The following is a 20,388-nucleotide window of genomic DNA, read 5'->3' as shown; positions in this document are numbered from 1 at the left end:
TTACCCTCATCATGTATAACTCCATCTTTTGTTTATACTTTTATGTTGAAGCCTTTCGAGTTTATCCATGAGCTTTCTATTATAATAGGGGGCAATATGTCTCCTCCTAAGGGCAGACTTGAGATCATTCTAATATTCAATAGAGGAGTCATTGTGACGACGCCTCTCTTGGACTAAAGAAGTCCACCAATACATGGCATACCCTTGGAAGCTAAGGGTAGCCAAAGAAACCTTCCTATCTTCACTAACTTGGTGGCAAGCAAAGATTTGATCCACCTTTATTTCCCAATCAAGGTAAGCTTCTACATTATCCTTGCCATGAAAGTATGACAAATCCACTTTGTTTTCTCTTGGGTGGGGGGCAGTTCTCTTCTTTGCCTTCTAGAGGAAGAAGGTTGGTTGTAATAATCTCCTACTCTCAAGCTTTCTTGTTCAAATTGTGATTCCTTACTTCTACTTCCCCATAACCTCTCCTTTTGAATTTGTTCTTCTATTAAAACCCTTAGGTCATCTTGAAGGAGAACAATTTGCAATCATTTATCAATCTTGTCTCTTTTTCTCATTTTCTCCTCCTCCACTCTCCAAAAGTTAAGTTCTCTGAGTTATTTAGAAATTTCTTTAAGGGTTATAGATTTATGAAAGTCACTTATCCTTGCAGAATTACGCCAAGACATCTTTTAATTTCAAAAGTTTTCTTGACTCAAAAGGATTGATTATAAGTTTTCACCGAAAGCCAAATCCTAGGTAAGAGAGGTGAGTACAACACCACTTAAAAACCAAGTGTTACCTAACAAAAATTGTCTTACGCTACATGTTTTTATCACTTTTAAGACAAAATTACTTTTGAGTTCAAAAGATGGACTCAACATAAATAAAGAACAAAGTTAAAAAGAAACTAGACACCTAATTTCAAACCCCTAATGTGATAAGGATTAGAGTTTAATCTCTTGTAGCCTAAATTACTCTAAAATGTGAAAACAAAATCACAAGCAAGTTCGATTTCCTAAGGTGAGGCTTGAAACTTTGATTTCAAGACACACTCACCATCTAAGGTTCAACTTTAAGCTTGCAATTACACATAAATGGTTCAAGTGAAGGAAGAACACCAAGGATTCTCCCTAACACTTGATTTGGAAAGTCCTTGTTACACAAAAATATCAAAAACAAAAAACAAAACAAAACCAACTTTGTAGCTTAAGAAAGCACTCTCTCGGTCAAGGATGAAAGGCCCTAGGTTGCCACACACGAGTCTCGCAAATGCATTTTTTTATGGTGTTTGTAACTCTTCAAACTGCCTCACACAGATGTAACACCAATTCTCAAAACATTATTAATTTGTAGTAGGTTTTCGCTACTGCAACCACCAATTCGGAGAGTGAAAACCAATCTCCACCCCTTAAGATGCTACCTTAGGTTTGGACAACTGGCAAGCACCAAATCTGCACCATAAAGAGGTGAAATAATACCACAAACCAAGCCAAAAGTGACCAATGGGACAGTAAACCGAGAAGAAGAAATAAAGCTAAAACAGATTTTTACAATTGACAAAACTAGAATTCCAATAAGGACAAACAATGAAAAAAGGAATGTAAGGAAGTTAGCACTTAATAAAAAACGTAGAATGACTCTAGAATAGATGATAAAAGAAACAAAACTAACTAAAACAAAGAATGACAGAAAATGCACGTTGGACTTGCCGTTTTGACGAGATAATGGCNTTTTAGCTTTTAGTGCAATGGTCAAAATTTGATCCACTGCAAATTGCAATTTCTAGTCAAAGAAATCCACTTAAACAAGTCCAAATACACTNGTTACTGCTACTGCAAGTCAGAATTACACATTCTAATGACTTTTTCCAATTCTACTTATGTTGTGACTCAATTTCGAACGCCTTCTTTTTTTCATTAGAATTCAACTAGAAAATTCATATGTTGTTTTTGACTTTAACAAGTAGTAACATTTTATTTAAAGATATTATTTCTGTAGAATGAAATTTAGAAAGAAAGTTTAGCAATGACTCGAAGAAGTTTGGATGTTTAGCAATGATCTAATGCTAAAACAACATGCACACACATATTAGACACTTGCTAGGGTAACTCAGTTTTGGTGAAAACTGTTTTTAACCAATTCTACTACAAGTCTTAAAGCTACCGAGATTTGCTAGACAATTCATTGCTTTTATGGCATGCTTAGACTACGTGGAAGCAGATAGAATGAAGCATGAACTGAATTTGAATTTAGCAGATCAAAAACTCAATAGAAAATTGAAATAAAATTTAGCAAATGCACCAAATAAAACATGAAAGCTTATGATAGCCTATCATAGAAGCTCATTCCATAGCTTATTTTTAATTAGACAAAACTTACACCATATCATTCTTCAACATTAAACCACAAATTAACAATAGAAGTAGTTTTAAACTCAAAATTAAGAACAATTCAGCAATGCATCAGATTACACCTATACACATGACCAAGACATGGCANAATTTGATTCAAAATGAAAATGACTCAATACAAGTGATTTCACCGAATAAAATAAAAAATTTAACTTGAATCAAGGCATGAAACACTCAACCAAGCATAAAAAATCCTATTTGATACAAAAGCAATTAAATAGTGAATGAACACTTAATACAAAAAGATAAGACATAAATGTGAAGCAAACAACACAGATTGTGAAGAGAACTTATTTTAAATGCGTGGAGCTCAACCAAAGCTTTGAATACCCCTTGATTGAAGTTGCGGAATAACACTAGAAGGGGGTGAATAGTGTTTTGGAAAACTTTTCGCTTGTGACGCTTAACAACTTTGGTAGTGGCTGGACGATTTATATTAGTTGTTAAACGCTTGACAAATAAAATGTTGTTTGAATCAAAATGTTTAAAGCTCAATGCTTTTCAAGCTCTTAGAAGAATTATTGCAGCGTTCAAAACGAATAACTCTTTGAAGGAAAAGGCATTTGGTAATAAAAGCATTTAAAAATGGTTGACTTTTGTGAACATCTACAATGTTTATAAGTAAGGAGTTTGTGCAGTTTAAGACAATATGCACGTAATTGTTTTATACCAGTTCACTTAACTGAGTTACGTCCAATTCTCTTTTAAAAACATTTTAAAGGGTTTCACTAGATTTTAAATGAGGTTACACTTTCAGTATTGGCACCACTCTTGGTTTCCACTAGACAATCCACACACAATAGGCCTAAAAACATACAATCACAAACAACAAGTACAAGAAATATTCAAGTAAAACTAACAAAACACTGAGCATAAGAGTCGATCAAGTACGACTTACCTCACAATGAACATTGTCTAAAGAACTTAATGTGCAAAATATAAGAATATACTTTTATCCTAGAGGACGACATGTAACTCTTAAGAAGAGTTATAATACAAAAAGTATCACGCAACTAATCAATACCGCAAGAATAAGGGTAATTTGATAAGACAAAGGTCAAAATCATTTAGCAACTTCACATGTCTTGAGGACTAATGAACATTCGTTAAGCATAAAGATATTTAACAAAGTATTATCTTTTTGAAATCCATAATGTTGAATGAAAAACACATTATAAATAAGCCATTGAAGAAAAAGATTTAGTAAATGCACTAGTACATAAGTAGACACACTACTAAACGTATTCACAACTGAATGCGTCAACATACTAAATGGGACTCTTGTTAAACGCACTCATGCTATACCTTTGTAAGCAAAGTTAGACGAGATCTCACTATGATTTATAAAATGATGTTTTTGGTAAAAGTACTAAAGGTACAAACATTGTTCCCAAAACACATGTTGAAAGATATCTCATTAAATGCGTTCTTGAATCAAAAAAGTATTTACTAAACAAGGCACCATTAGAAAAATCCCTTGGTATCTTCGCTCAATAATACCCTGTGCTAGATGAAGTTTTCATCCAACAATGAAACTCTCATGAACTGCTTCGTATCTTCGCTAGAATGCTTGAACGATCAAATGTTGATTGAGCAATGGAATATTTGAAATGTTTATAGTTGTTTCGAACACACATTAAATGTTATTAAATGCAAAACATCTCAAAACAACAAAAGGGATGAGAAAAATGACATATGAGCCTGCATACATATCTACTCTACTTTTTGAATATTACCTATGTCAAGCATCCACCTATTATATCAAATACAAGTCAGAAATGGATGTTAGAAAAAAAGAGGACATTTGTGGAATGATCTTCTCATCAAAAGTTGCATCAAAGAGATTGTACAATTTACTTTTGATAAAGTACTGAAAAAGTAAGTCAGCTCTGACAAATAGACCTCAACCTTTGATAACTACCTATGATAAAGGCTATGAAGAGCTAAAAATAAAAAGCAACCATCGTCTAACAGCTAAATTATCAAAAGGCTTATACATAGAAGATTTTTGAACAAGAAGAGAGAGAGGATGGACACTTAGGGAACATAAAGAAAAATCATCCTCATGGAAAGATCGAGAATTCTCTCAAAGTTGTTTAGAATCAGAAACTTTCTTTTGTAAGAAAAGAGAGAGAAAATTTCAAGAGTCTAATAGATTGAATTGTATTGTAAGAAAATCCTCTTTGTAAGAGTAATCGTCTAAGGACTTTTAAGCGATCTGTTTGATTTCAAATTCTGAAGAGAATTCAAACACTTAACACTTACATCGGTGGGGTTAAACGATAACTAGACGAGTTTGTGTAGTGGAAACCAGGAGTAGGTGAAACTCAACTAGACAATGTATCGGGAAGATACCGGGAGTGTCTAGGGATACCAAGAGTGGTGAAGAATACTGCATAACCAGAAGTGGGTGATACTCGTCTCCAGTCACAGTAACGAGTTATTAGGTTGACTAGGAAAACTAGGAGTAGGTTAAACTCAACTAGATAGTGTATCGGGAAGATACCCAGAGTGTCTTGGATATTAAGAATGGTGAAGAATGCTACACAACCAGGATTAAGTGATACTCATCTCCAGAGGTTACTAGGTTGACTAGGAAAACCAAGAGTAGGTTAAACTCAACTAGATAGTGTATCGGGAAGATACCAAGAGTGTCTAGGGATACCAAGAGTGTCTAGGGATACTAAGAGTGGTAAAGAATACTACACAACCAAGAATAGGTGATACTCGTCTCCAGTCATGGTAACAGGGTTATTAGGTTGACTAGGAAAACCAAGAGTGAGTTAAACTCAACTAGACAATGTATCGGGAAGATACTAGGAGTGTCTAGGGATACTAAGAGTAGTGAAGAATATTGCGCAACTAGAAATGGGTGATACTTAGTTCTAGTCGCAGTAACGGAGATTACAAGGTATGACTAGTGCAATAAGGAGTGGCAAGAATACTCATATGTACTTCATTGAAAATCTAGTAGAACCTTCTAAGATATCTTAAAGGACGATTGGACATAACTCAATTGAGTGAACTAGTATAAAATGTGTATGCTTAGTGTCTTCGCCCTACAAGCATTTTATCTACAACTATAACATATACATACAAAACAAACAATTAACACACACACACACACTCATCATTAGACGCACCTTCCCTTGAAAGTCTCTTCTCCTAGACGTTCACTAGTGCAGTCAGGGGAAACGACAGCGGTTGTTTTCGCCCTTTGGCAGCGGTTCTCAAGCCGCGGCATATTCAGCCGCGGTAAAAAGTCTGGGACTTTACGCCGCGGTTGTAACCGCGGTAAAAAGTCTGGGGAATAGACCTCGGTTCCTAACACACCCGCGGCCTAAACCCCTGTTTTTTAAAAAAAATCGTAACATTATATGCCGCAGTTGGAACCGTGGTAAAAAGGCAGGAATAGACCGCGGTTCGTACCACAACCGCGGCCAAAAGTCTATTTTAAAAAAAAAAACGGGGAACTTTCTACCACGGTTGTGGTAACAACCGCAGCATATTCTCCTGCAGTTTTTTAAAATAGCAGGTCTATTTTTGTGATATCCACTACCACAAAAACATACCTGTATATGAAATACATGTTCAAATTCAATTTCAACAAATCAAACAGATGTTCAAATGTATTTTAACATCACATAAAGTATAAAGTGTAATAAAATACAATCTAATAAAATAGAATGTTTAAATTTAATAACTATGACTTATTATATAATCTAATGAAATATTTTGCAGCAGCTTTCCTCATGAATGATAATGACTTCTCAGGAACTGGTGTAGTAGTCTTGAACCTCTGCACAAGACAATTGATATTAATTAGTGTATATGAATTCTAACTTTTGGAAAAAATCAAAATTTGTTAAAGTTAAATATTACCGTTTCCCAACCTCTTGTGATATGGGAACGAACAATGTGGGTCATCCAATACATTACATAATAATCGTACTCATATGACCCATTCTGTCTGTTACACTACAATATATGATCACAGTTGTAAATAGTTAGTGAAAAACATTAAAACAAAACAACTATAAGAAAGTATGGCTTTAGCATATGTCAAACCTTGAGAGAAATCCATGCAATTTTTCTACTATTAACAATTGATCTCCCANCCATCATCATACTTGCTGGAATAGAACTATATATAAAAAAGGTTTTAGCATTCATTTATATAACAAAGAAAGTCCAAAGATTGAAGTTCTTACCAATCAATTGCTTGTCTGAGATGTGTGGGAGGAGGCCTGTGCAATGAGCAGAACCACAAAGCATAACTCTCTTGTATAGTCATAACAAGAAGCTGCCAATGGCGCCTGAAATTCATAATAACTTAACTATTATATATTAAAATCACATATGAAACTTTATTATGTTAACAAAGTTCAATTACCCGGATATATAAGGCAAAAAATATTTAGGTCGCATTCAACTTTCTCCCATTCAAACAGTTCACACAAGGACATCTAAACTTCACTTCATCATCACTTCTCCTCTCATTACGTTGCGCAAATTGTATAAATTCCTCTACACCTCTCTCGTACTCAGTACTAATACGTGGCAAATTAATCCAATTTCGATCCATTCCTAAATATTACAAAATTAAAATTATACAATTTTCTATATAAAATTATAAATTCAATCAAACAATCAATTCAGTCATACAATCAATTAATAATAAGCATTTAAATGATCAATTCAAACATTCAATGACACATAATTACATATATTCAACATTAAAAAAATCAAAAATTTACAAAAAAATTTTAATAAACACAACAATAGGAACCTGAGAGAGTAAAAAAAGAGCCAACAACAGTGAAGATAAGACTATCCAAATTTTGGAACACAACAAAATCACAATACCTACACACAAATACAACAAAATGTAAGTCTCATCATACAAAAATTTATCTAAACAATCAAAAACACGAAAAAAAAAATGAACAATTAAAACATATGAAAGTGTGTGGGTGGTGTAAAACATAGCGCAATTGAAGAAGGTAAACTTTAATAAAATTATATATAGTATATTAAAAATATTACAGTAAAAAAAGATTCTGTAAAAAAAATAAATTATTGAAATAAAATAAAACATAAAAAAAAATCCTATTTTAAACTATTTATGATATTATGTATTCTATTTTTCTTAAGGATTTTATAACTATTTATATATATATATATATATATATATATATATATATATATATTATAATAGATTATATGACACACAGGTATAGTTTTATAGCCGTGGAGGTGTATCAATATTTGAGTATAATGTGAGAAAAAAGAAAAGAAAATAATGAGCACTTGATTGAATATTGTTGTTTGTGAGAGGCGGCAATGTTATTAAATGAGTTGGAATTTTCTTGCATATGCATAGTCAATCAAAACCACTTGCTGAAGGTGATTTGAATATTTGATATATAATAAAAGGAGTGACTTGAATTCCATCAAGCACCCCGGCACATGTTACTTTTATACATTTATATTTAAATATCATAATTTATTAAATTTTCAAGATGTTATTAAATTTATTATCATATTTAAATAATTTATTAAATTTTTATTAAATATGTTATTAAATTGAATTGACGAGATAAGAAGGTTATGAATTGAATTGACGAGGAGTATCTCTAATTGAATTGACGAGATAAATTGCACTGGTAAATTTGTCGTCCTCCAAATAATACCCTAAAACACAATCCTAAAACACAACCATATTGCAGATACCTAAAGAACTAATTATCGTCTTCCAAATCCAAAAACACAATCCTAATTCCAAAATCATCAAAACGCACAAGAACTATAAAAGATGCACACAACGCACAAGAACTATAAAAGATGCACACAGTTTCCTACGTTGGCTCATACTATTAATCAAAAACACAATCCGATTCCAAAAGCAAAACAATACACAGATTGATTACTAAATCGCAATAAGAATCAACCATGGAAACAGTGACAGAGAGAGTGATAAACAGATTTTAACACTAAATTGATGAATTGATGAACATACCAAACAGGCGCGGCGGAGAAGAACAATAGGCTTTGGGGGAGAGGAGGGCTTCAGAGAGAATATGCACAGGCACAGGAGAGAGTATGGGTTTGCAGAGATTTCGTGTGGAAGAAAACTGTTCACGGTAAGATTTTTTTAAACCTACTAAAAAGATACTACTGCGGTTCAACAAAAACCCGCGGTAATATAGATGTACAAAAAAAAATCAAAAAGTTATCTCAAATGGCAATTTTGTAATTTTCAGTCACCTTTATGTCGCGGTTCCCAATAAAACCGTGACCTATTCTTCTCCAATTTAATTTGAAATACGACGCTCAACTGTTCATTTATTGCATGTGTGCCACGTGAAGATGTCGGAGGGGTTTTATGTCGCGGTTCTGTTCGTAACCGCGGCTTATTCCCCTACAACTTCTGAAATTTCACACGTTATCAGTCCCTGCAATAAATTGGCAGATGAATAGGCTGCGGTTCTATTAGAAACCACGACCTATTCTCCTGCCAATTTATTGTTTTCTCACGAGGCGTCAAAGGCATATGTTTGACTGGGGAATAGGCCGCGGTTCTCAGTGGAACCGCGGCCTATAAGTTCGCTTTATTTTCAAAAATGCCACCGCCCAGTATTATGCTGTGGTTTCTAGTGAACTGTGGCATAATGTGCGCGGTAAAAAGCTATTTTTTTTACTAGTGGTTATAGAAGAATAACTAAACAATCAAGCTATAAATGCTTCTGTTAGAACAACGTCTTACATGTCAGGTATTTTGTGACTCATGAGTATCCTCCAATCTCTATCAAAGGTTGTCAAATATCAATTCTAAGATTTCTAGAAACATTATTCAACCCCCTTCTAGTGTTTCTCACTACTTCATCACCTATTCCTAGCTGTGCAGTATTCTTCGTCACTCCTGGTAACCCTAATCAATTCTGGTAACACTTGTTACTCTGACTAGTTGAGTATTAATATCACTCCTGATTTCCCTAGTCAATCCTAGTAACACTCATTACACTGACTAGAACCAAGTATCACCTATTCCTAGTTGTGTAGTATTCTTCACCAATCCTAATCCTAGTAACACTTGTTACTTAGACTGGTTGAGTATTTGCACCACTCTTATTTTCTCAGTCAATCTTGGTAACACTTGTTACACTGACTAGAATCAAGTATCACTTATTCCTGGTTGTGCAGTATTCTTCACCACTCCTGGTACCCCCAGACAACCTCAGTATCTTCCAAATATGTTGTCTAGTTGAGTTTCACCCACTCCTGGTTTCCACTAGACAAACCCGTCTAGCTACCGTTTTACCCACCGAGTTAAGCGTTAAGTGTTTGAATTCTCTTCAAAATTTGCAATCAAATAGATCGCTTATAAGTCCTTAGACGATTACTCTCATGGAGAGGATGTGTATACAATACAACTCAATCTAATAGACTCTCGGAATTTTCTCTCTTCTTACAACAATAAGCTTTTGATTCTACGAAGCTTGAGAGTGTTTTCTTTTCTTTTGAGCTTTGATTTTCTTCTCATATGTTTTCTTTCGTTTTAGTGTGCTTATTCTTTTGTTGTTTTCTTCGAAATTCTTCAATATATAGGCTTCAAGAAAATGTCCATTAGATAATACTTTGCTTTGATCTTTGGATCTTGTTAGCCTCGTCGTAAGTAGCAGTTGTTGGTAAAAGTTAACTTGTCAGAGCAGACATGCTTTTTCAGTACTTTCTCAAAAGTAGGTTGTATGAACTTTTTGGTGGACTTTTGATAAAGAGAACATTCTATGAATGTCTTATTTGTCTCTAATGTAAACTTCTGATTTGTATTTGATAGAGCAGGTGGATACTTGACACAAGTAATCTGCACAAAGTAAAGTAGAGTAGATATGCCTGCAGACATATATGTCCCTTTTTCTTATCAGTTTTGTTGATGATTGTACTAGGGCAACCTGAGTGTTTTTTTCTTAAACATAAAAGTGATATGTGTAATATGGTTTGTTCCTTCCACCATATGATCGGTACACAATTTAATACATTTATTAAGGTCATTCGATCAGACAATGAAGGGGAATATTTTAAGACTGAATTAACAGAGTTCATGAACTCTAAAGGCATCTTCCATCAAACTACATGTCCTTATTCACCACAAAAAAAAAAATGGAGTGCTGAGAGGAAAAATAAACATATATTAGAGGTGACAAGATCATTTTTTATAGATGGTAATGTCCCATCTCATTTATGAGGTGAGGTTGTGAGCTCTGTAGTTTACTTAATTAATCGAACTCCTTCTTGTGTGCTTAACTTTGAAAGGCCTTTAGATGTGTTGTCTGATCATTTTATCCTTCCTTCCATAGTTTATTTACCCCCTTATTTTTTTGGATGTAGATTACTAAGAGACGTTCACACCGGTAGCCAAGCTCAATACTGTAAGAATACTTCTATCTCTAGCAGGAAACCAAGATTGACCTTTTCTACAATTTGATGTGAAAAATGCTTTCCTACATGGAGAAATCTTAGAAGAAATTTACATGGATTCTCTACCAGACATGACAGATTCAATTGGAATGAGGGTTTGCAAATTAAAGAAGGCTTTATATGGATTAAAACAATCCCCGAGAGCATGGTTTGAAAGGTTTACCAAGTCTATGAAGACTTTTTGTTATAGAGGAAGTAACTTTGATAACACCTTATTTTTTAAGAGGGGAAAAGGAAAAATTATGGCTTTGATTATATATGTAGATGACATGATTGTTTCAGAAAATGACCAAGATGAGATTTCTAGTTTACAATAATACCTTGCATCTGAATTTGGATGAAACAACTTGGAAACCTCAAATATTTTTTGGGTATTGATGTAGTTAGATCAAAACATGATATTTTTATATGTCAAAGAAAATATACTATTAACTTACTATCGGAAACTAGGCTGCTTGGGAGCAAATAAGTTGATACACCAATTGAACAAAATCATAAACTCTTTCAATGCTTAAATTCAGGAAGCATAGAGAGAGGGAAATACCAAAGGTTGGTAGGAAAATTAATTTATTTATCCCATACACGTCCAGATATTACCTGTGCAGTGAATGTTGTTAGTCAATTTATGCATGACCCTCAAAAGCCATATAGATGCTCTTGAGAGGATTTTGAGATATTTGGAAAAGGAATTTTGTTCTCAAATCATGAAAACTTAAGGGTATACTGATGCAAATTAGGCATGCTCAAAAGATGATAAAAGATCTACCTCTATATACTTTACTTTTGTAGGAGTAAATCTTGTAATTTGAAAGAGTAAAAAACAGCATGTAGTAGCAAGATGTAGTGTTGAAACAAAATTCAAAAGCATGACACTAAGTGATGTGAATTTTTATAGATTAAAAATGTATTATTAGATTTGAGTTTTAAACCAAATGAAATTATGAATTTGTATTATGATAATACATTGTTCATAATTATGTGCAATATTATAAAACAAAGAATGTAAGGATTGATACGTAAGAAGTTCAAAAAGACTTTCCGAAACACATCGTAGATTATGAAAAGTTTGTTTCAAAAATATCTTCCCAAAATCTTATTTCAAAACAAATTTCGTTTGGTAATTTTGTTCCATAAATCTTAGTCTAGAAATTTCAGATAACTTTAATCACTTTTATAAGGATAAAATAATATTTTGAAAATTTGAGTAGTTGCAAGAAGAAATTGTGAAAGTGCGGATAATAAAAGCCTTAATCTAATAAATGGTTAACGTTTTTGTATTTTTTTCTCCTTTTTTTTTTTGTGAAATCCTCTTGCTTTTAAAAATTTAAGAAATTTAATTGAAAAGGATTGATAGTAAAATGAGCGAAATATAAATTTGGATAATAAATTTTAAATTATAATAATTGTGTGATAAGATGTGGTATTAAGTTTTAGTAATTGTTATTATACTTTTTACCAATAAAATCAGGAGAACTGAAAAGGCAAAGGAGTATCCTCATATTATCCTTCCTTGGCAGTAGAAGAAGACATGAGAGGATTGTTTCTCCCATGGAATCCATTGCGCTTCCACACTCTCACTTTTACATCCCTTCCAAACAGAGCCTTAACCCTCTCAGCTTCCTTGGAGTCCCTCTCTCAGGTGAGCGCGCGTGAGAGGAGGCGCGAGAGGAGCGAGAGAAGAGAGAGAAAGAGCGGCACCAACTGGAGGGAGGAGGTGGAGATGAAACTCATCGAGAAGCCGAAGAAGAAAGGTTCGTGGATGGACGAACTGAACCTGGACAACCTCGCCAAGTTGGGTCCTCAATGGTGGGTCATTCGTGTTTTGAGGATTAGGGGTCACGAAATCGCGCAACTCCTCGCTCGCTCCCTCGCTCTAAACTACCCCGACGTCGAATTTAAGGTAAGGATGTTGTCTAGATAAATAAGGTTACGATTCTTTATTTCAATTATTTGTTATTTTTTTTAGAACCATATCTTCGGCACATGAATGCATGGAAAAAGTATCATGAATAAAGCTTGAGAGTGAAATAAAAATTGTATTCTTTTCTATTCGAACGTTGTATTTGTGTTGTGTATTTTTTTAATTAGAAACCTTTATTTTCTATTAGAAAATTAAATAGTTTTGTTGTATGTGTTTTTGTTGACCATTTGTCAAAAATTTTAGATTCATTTTGATGAAGTTTATGTTTTCTGATAGAAATTTTATTGAGATTACTGAGTATAAATTTTGTTTCTTATTTTTAAATTGTTAATTCAAAATAAAGAATCTTCTTTGACTTATCAATCATTCATGATCCTAACGTCTTCTGATCTTCTGCCATTTCTAGTTTTTCTTAATTAGTTGAAAATTGTTAATAGTGATCTGTTTCCCTAATCCTTGATTTGGAATTTATCAGTACTGGTATCTATGGGCCTTGTTGACTCTGTTTGAGAACCTGGCTAACCACTTTTCGGGAATCTCCCCTCTTAATGTTTTTTTTTTCTCCATCAACAACCCGAAACTTGGCTTGAGAAGGCTGAGTCTAGTACTAGAGTCGTTTGGCTTGTTGGATAACAAAATATGTTTAAAGAATTTACTATAATTATAACAATTTATAAAAGGAGGTTAAAGTCTTGAAAATAATGTTTTAGTACTTAAAGGTTTAAGTGTATATTTAATGACATTCATGAGTTGGATTAGGAAGTTCATTTTAAGAATTTCATGTATATACACTGTTTTACTGTGTTAATCAACTTGAAATTATAGTAGGTTTGATTTTTAATGTAGCTATTGTAAAATTTGTCAATCTTACTGTACATATTATTACTGTATGGACAATTTACGATTTACTCTTATTTAAGTAAGCTTCTTCATGAAAATTGTTGAAACACTGTAAAACAGAAGAATTTACAAGAAGGTTTTTAAGTTGCATACCTAACTTCAAATAAGTTCTCAAAACTCAGACGATACTTTCAATAAGCTTCATAATTAAGGTTGTAAATACGTATTAGTTGATGTGTGTTTCTGTAGAAATATGTATAAGGCTGTGAGACGTACCTTTTTGATGTGTTCTTCTTGCCTATCGATGTTTGAAGGACATATTAGAAAGATACGTCTCTCAACCCTATATATCCCTACGGAAACAATGTGTTTTTAACAAATTTAGTTTCTCAAACATATTCCTAGGGTTAAAAATAAAGATAAAAGTTAGATATAGTTAAGTGCTATGTGTGTGCCCTTTAATTTGAATTAGAAATTCACTTCAGTAGAATATATGTTGATGTTTAATGTGAACCTTTATTACACAGACTATTAAAATGAGAATCTCATTCTTATTAGCGAACACCACAAACTGCTTAAAGAGTTGTATCGAAGTTTCTCCTAAGAATATTAGCTAACACATGCTGCGTTGCAGATTTTAGCTTGAACAAGTGGTTCTTAGATTGCAGGTAGTTTTTATAAAAACTGTTTCTAGGCTCTTTTGTTTGTTTGAATGAGTTTTAGAGTGTGGCCATGGTAGTTGTTGGTGTTTGTGGCAAACATCACCACCAGCGTAGTAGATGAAGATGAAAATAAAAGTTAAATTGAGGAGTGACAAGTAATGTTTCATATCAGGTTATTGTATTTATTGATGTTGTAGTGTATGGTTTTAGATATATGTTCCATCCGTCAATGAGAAAAGGAGATTGAAGAATGGTTCCTACTCTGTTAAACCAAGGCAATTGTTCCCAGGATGTGTTTTCTTGAGATGTGTGATGAACAAAGAATTACATGACTTCATAAGAGAGTATGATGGTGTTGGAGGATTTATTGGTTCCACAGTTGGAAACACGTAAGCATCTGCTGCTTGTGCCTTCTGTCTTTTAGAATTTTGTTGTAAATCTTTGCATGAAAGGTTGAGTTCTTGTGCAGGGCAAGATGTCTTCAATCAGTTATGATAAAGAGAAATGACTACAATCTGGAAAAAATTCCTCACAAGAACCATCTGAATGAAATGTCTATTTTAATTCCCTTTGTTTACTTGACAGGTTAATCAATGTTGAAGTATTGTTTTTTAAAGTTACACTATACTGAGAAGGTTTGAAATACGAAGTCTCTGAATAAATTTTCTCCATTGTACTTAAAAAATAAGGAAAAATGGAATAAATTCCTCCATTGGAATGTACAGGAGAAGAAAATAAAAAAGAAAAAGAAAAGAACTTTCTCAAAGTTAAAAGTAACTTGTTAAAATTAACTTATGCACAAGTTAAACGAAGTTTTTTTTTTTTTGGATAAGCTAAATGATTTTAACATCCCTAAAAAGCTGATTTTACTTATGCAGTGGTGAATCTGATAAAAAAACATATTTATAAACTAATTTTAGTTTATTAGTGAAGCTTATTTCATTCTTTTAGTTTTTTTATAAGTGTTTGAGTAAACTGATCATAACAATGTTATATTGTTTTTGAGACCTATTCCTGATTAAGTTATGATGAGCTGAGTAGCTAACACTTTCTAAGATTATAAATTGTTGGTGCCTTTTAAGTATGCTGTATACGTTCTAAGTTCTAATTAATGATTTCAGATGTTGAAAATATCTAAAATCCAACGTCTCTAATGCATATTTTTTCCTGTTCCTGTTTAGTATGATTAAAAACTCTTGATTATTTTCACTTTTGCAGAAAGAGACAGATCAATAGACCTAAGCCATTATCTGCCGAAGATGTGGATGCAATCTTCAGACAAGCAAAAGAAGAACAAGAAAAAACTGACCAAGCTTTTGAGGGAGAAGAGAAAAGAGCTGCTCTAGTCTCTGGGATTCGTTATACAGAATTGGAACCCGATGATGTTTTGAATGCTATTGTTGATACAAAATCTAAAGGGAGGCATAGGAAAACTTCTGACCAGGTCACAGTCAAAGAGGCCTCTTCTAATCGAAACAAATATAAACTCCTTGTTCCAGGTTCCACTGTTCATGTTGTATCTGGAACCTTTTCAGGGTTTACAGGCACCCTCAAGAAGCTGAATCGAAAAACTAAAATGGTGAGCTTCTTCCTTAGCAAGCTTAAATTGGCATAGGCAATTTCTATTCTGGACATACATGCAAATTTATCTCATTAAAATTGCTAGAATGCTGTTATGAAGTAAAACTGACTGTGCAAGCTGTAAATAACGTTTCAATTTGTGGGTCAAATAATTATGCCAAAACAATTTCTCACTTGTTTGTAGACTTAAATAGCCTTCTTCCTGCAGGCTACTGTGCATTTCACTCTATTTGGGAAAGAGAACATAGCAGACATAGATGTTAATGAAATTGGTCTGGAGACAAACCGTGGCCTGTAGGGTTTTCTCCCCTGATGGTATGCTTCCATAACTTTGAATTAGTGGTATGGAGAAAAAAAAAAGGCTTTGAGGAGATGCACACTGAATGCCCTTTTGGCCTTTTCCGTTTGCAGATGAAGCTGGGTTTTTATATGGAAATATAAGTGTATCTTATATCTGACCAGTGCTTGCTTGTGTATTATGATTCTTGAAGTAAAGAAATTTGCTGTTAGTAGCTAAGCAGGACGAATGTGGAGCTTTTTTTTGGTGCTTCATTCCCAGAATTGAAATCTGATGAGATGTCTATGCACTGGAGGCCAAAAATTTGAGGTTTGTAGTTGAATTATGGTATTTGTTAATGCACATTTCACAACTGAATCTCTCTTTCCCTCTGGCTCGTAAAAGGGATTCATAATTTGATATCTTGAATGTGGTGATTTTTGAGTTAAAAAATCACCACTTTAAATGAAAACGAATTAGGATGACATGACCTAGTTTTCTTATTCATTGTATGTGTATGTTACTTTAATTACTGTATGAAAAAGCAATAAAAGTAGTTATTCTGAGTTCTGGTTTATCCATTGTCTTGGCATTATTTCCTATTTAATGCCTTAGGTTTAGTACCACTTCTAATCAAGTTGGTGTTAAATTATAATACCTGATATAATGTATTTGATCTACAGTGGATTATCTATTGCTATGAACATTTGTTGGTTTTCTCTCACACAGGCTCCATAATAACATTCTCATGTGTATAAATATCATTTGCATTTCGCCCATCGTTTTTAAGTTGCATTTTGCCAAGTCAATATTATTGGAATGTTGGTTGTTGGAATTCATCTCTATGAAGAGAACAATTTTATCAAATGTATCACTTGAATCAATTATCCTTCATAATGTTTTCATTTGTCCATGTTTTGAAAATCACAATAGTTGTTGAATTTAAAATTCAAAACTGTAGTGGTTATGGTTCAGTTGTTTGATCTCTTACATCAAAGTTTTAATTATTTTCAGAAAAAATATCATCCCCAAAATAACTCTATATAATAATTTGATTGTTTGATGTACATTTGTATGATTCTTTACCTTGAATTCAAAACCTTTAGCGGACCTAAAATTTGTATGTGTTATTGTTTTTAGTTCCAATATATGCATTGTTTTACCAAGCATAAGCGACTACACGATGAAGTATAACGTGTTGTATTGTATAGAATAAAAGGCGTTGCGATTAGGAGAAAAGACTTTGACCAATCAGACTTCTTTTATAGATATTAGTCATGGACAATGATATTTTGACAATTTTTTTTTAACAATTTTTTGACAAGAGGATATGTGTTATCATTTTATTGGTCTGTTTGAATTTATGTTTAAAAAAATATTGGAAACGGACCAATCATAGATGATCACGTATGCGTTGTCAAAAAAGAGTTTTTAAAGAGATTTTTTTCATTGGTTATTATGGGTAGGTTTATTTAAAGCCTCTTAAAATGTTAATTTTTTTTAAATTCTAAAATTCTAAAAGTAACTTTCAATGAAATAAAAACTGAAACGTGACCACACATTTCAGAGGTGCAATCGAGGATTCATGTCGTGTTGTATAGAAATCACGTTCATTGATATCAACCAGTAAACTTAATAAATACATAAGAGTTTTGTCTGCATCGTTAACTTGATTAAACTATTGATTGTAACTTCGCTTGATAACTTTTTCGAACTAAAATATGTACTGAATGGTAAATAAGAAAAGGGATAAATATTATTTTAGTTTCTATTTTTGTTTATATTGTTTAACATGAGACTTATGTTTGTTCGGATGTTTAATATGGTTTTTATTTTGATAAATTATGTTTAATTTAGTTTTTATTAATAATATAATTTAAATTGTTAATGAGATGACCAGAATGAGTTGTGTGTTAATTTGTGGGTTTTTTTTTATGTTTTTTAAAAAAGATTATTAAATTTTTTAATTATAAAAAAAGTTGTTCACGTATCACATTATGTTATGTGTTAAGTTAGTGTTAATGTGTCGCGTAAAGTTAGTATGTGAAAAGTTAGTATTAATGTTTTGTATTAATTCAGTTTCAATTTTTAATTTTCGTTAATTCTGTTTAACTTAGTTATAAATTTTATTAATTTTGTTCAATTTAGTTTCAATTTTAAATTTTAAAAGAATTTCTTTTGTATTTTTTAAAATTAAATAATTTTTTATTTTTAAAATAGAAGAAACATTTTTCATTATTTTTAAAATTAAAATTAAAGTTTTTTATTACTTTTAAAATTAGAAGGGAAAGTCTTCACTATTTTTAAAATTAGAAAATAAATTCTTCATAATTTTTTTTATTTTTCTAAATTATAAAGAAAATTCTAATTTAATTTTATAATTAGAAGAATAACTCTTTATTATTTTAAAATTAGAAGAAATTTTATTTATTATTTTTAAATCAATTCTAATAATATAATTAGAGTTCGTTTAAAAATAGTGGAAAAAAATTTAATAAATGAATTTTAATAAAAAGTAAATTTGTATTAAATTTAGAAAGAAACAAAACTAGAATTGAAATAAAATTAATAAAAATTGAGATTAAATTGAATAAAATTAACAAAAGTGACTGAATTGAATATTGACTCATTGCATTAATATTAACATGATACATGACATAGACATGAACATGTGATACTAATGTGAGTTGATATAGATAATTTCTATTAAATTAAGAAAAAATAAAAAAAAATGAAGAAAAAAAAGAAAACCAACATGACAGAGTTCATTTTTAGTTAACAACTTAGATTGCATATAAAAATATCAAATTCAACATAATTTATAAAAATACAAACTAAATTGAACATTTGAAAAAAGAATATTTAAACCAAAAAACTAATAAAAAATAAAAATAAAAAAATATTTTTTAAAAAAATTAAGAAAACCGTGAATGACACATAACATACACTATTAATCTTCCATTAATAATTTATTAATCTTTCATTAATAATTTATATAACGTGAAATGGATCAAATTAAATATAACCTATCAAAATAAAAATCACGTTTAACATCCAAACAAATTATATTAAACGGATCAAAATAAGAAAAAAAAATATTTAAACCTTTTGATAAATGTTTACCAAAATGGGGAGTAATGTTGAAATGATTAAGAACCCAAGTCATTAATTGGTCATGACTAAACAATTACTATTTTAGATGGACTAAATTTGAAGGTGAATGAATGAAAATTCAATAGCTTTTAAATACCTTTCACATTGTTGGCAGCCTGCTGTACGTCTTTTATGACAGTTTCTTCCAGTAACTTCACTTTCTTCCTGTATTTTCTTATAAACAAAATTTTATACTTATACTGTACAATTCGAAATTTTTAGATTGCACAGTTCAAAATTAAAAATTGATGTAGATTTTTATTTTATGTTTTGAAATACAATTTTTTTATTCTGGAAAAAACATACATTCCAACACATAAAAGTTTATGGGAGTGAATGTTGAAATTATGAAAGGGTAAAAAGAAATAGCTTTCAACAATTGTTGTCATATGTCCTTTCCTTATGTCCCTTGTATCTCTGGTTGGATTCGAACTAATAAAGTTCATCTGGGATTATGACTTATGACAAAAAAGAAGAGAAAGCAAAGTGGAGTATTTTGTTATTCATCATGTAAGTAATATACAAATCCTTTTGCAATGCATTTAGATGAGGTTTGTAAGAGAAGTAGTGGCCATATTGCCATACTGTTAGTAACCTTCGGTAGGACTTAACAAGATACCTTAAAGCTGACAAAACAATAACAAAATTTCTCAAAACATTTATGAAAAGCAAGAATTTTTAAAAAGAATATAAAATAAATTTAAAATATTTTTTAGAAGAAGAAAAGAGAAAAATATAAAACTAAGAAGAGAAGAGAATAAAAAAAAAATTGATTTTTGGTGTATTTTGGAATGAAAAAACTCTCTATTTATAGAACTTAACTTTGTAAAACGTTCCAAAACCAACCTTTAACTTTTGCAATATTATAACAGTTCAGTAGTCCCTGCGTTTTCTAATGCTTGGTCTTTAGTGAGTGAGTATTTAATTTTGGTTATAGTTCAGTGATTCTGGTTCTAGAATTTGTTTGGATGATCTTTTGGAAACCTATGCATCAACTGTGTATATTGGAAAACTAGTAGTGAAACTCCACTAGTACTCGGCCATCGAAATCAAGTGTGGTCCTATTTGAAAGTAAAA

General features: G+C 31.7%; 1 protein-coding gene across 1 annotated transcript; it reads left to right on the top strand.

The window, feature by feature from the left end:
- The first annotated feature begins 12,333 nt into the window (after nt 1-12,333).
- Nucleotides 12,334-16,882, top strand: LOC106774330 (transcription termination/antitermination protein NusG). Its single transcript, XM_014661285.2, has 5 exons — nt 12,334-12,777; nt 14,511-14,689; nt 15,519-15,879; nt 16,090-16,196; nt 16,293-16,882. The coding sequence occupies exons 1-4, from the start codon at nt 12,406-12,408 to the stop codon at nt 16,177-16,179; spliced, it is 1,002 nt and encodes a 333-aa protein (XP_014516771.1). The 5' UTR covers nt 12,334-12,405; the 3' UTR covers nt 16,180-16,196; nt 16,293-16,882.
- Nucleotides 16,883-20,388: the final 3,506 nt, after the last annotated feature.

This window comes from Vigna radiata, chromosome 9 (assembly GCF_000741045.1).
Source record: "Vigna radiata var. radiata cultivar VC1973A chromosome 9, Vradiata_ver6, whole genome shotgun sequence".
NCBI classification, from domain to species: domain Eukaryota; kingdom Viridiplantae; phylum Streptophyta; class Magnoliopsida; order Fabales; family Fabaceae; genus Vigna; species Vigna radiata.
Note: the sequence above shows the minus strand (reverse complement) of the source record. Positions and strands in the feature narration are given on the sequence as shown.

Excerpts from the sequence above, each read along its gene's own strand:
- LOC106774330 (XM_014661285.2), top strand. The coding sequence starts at position 12,406 with ATGAGAGGATTGTTTCTCCCATGGAATCCATTGCGCTTCCACACTCTC. Across the intron at positions 14,690-15,518 it reads GGTTCCACAGTTGGAAACAC|AAAGAGACAGATCAATAGAC; the intron begins GTAAGCATCTGC and ends TCACTTTTGCAG. Across the intron at positions 15,880-16,089 it reads TGAATCGAAAAACTAAAATG|GCTACTGTGCATTTCACTCT; the intron begins GTGAGCTTCTTC and ends TTCTTCCTGCAG.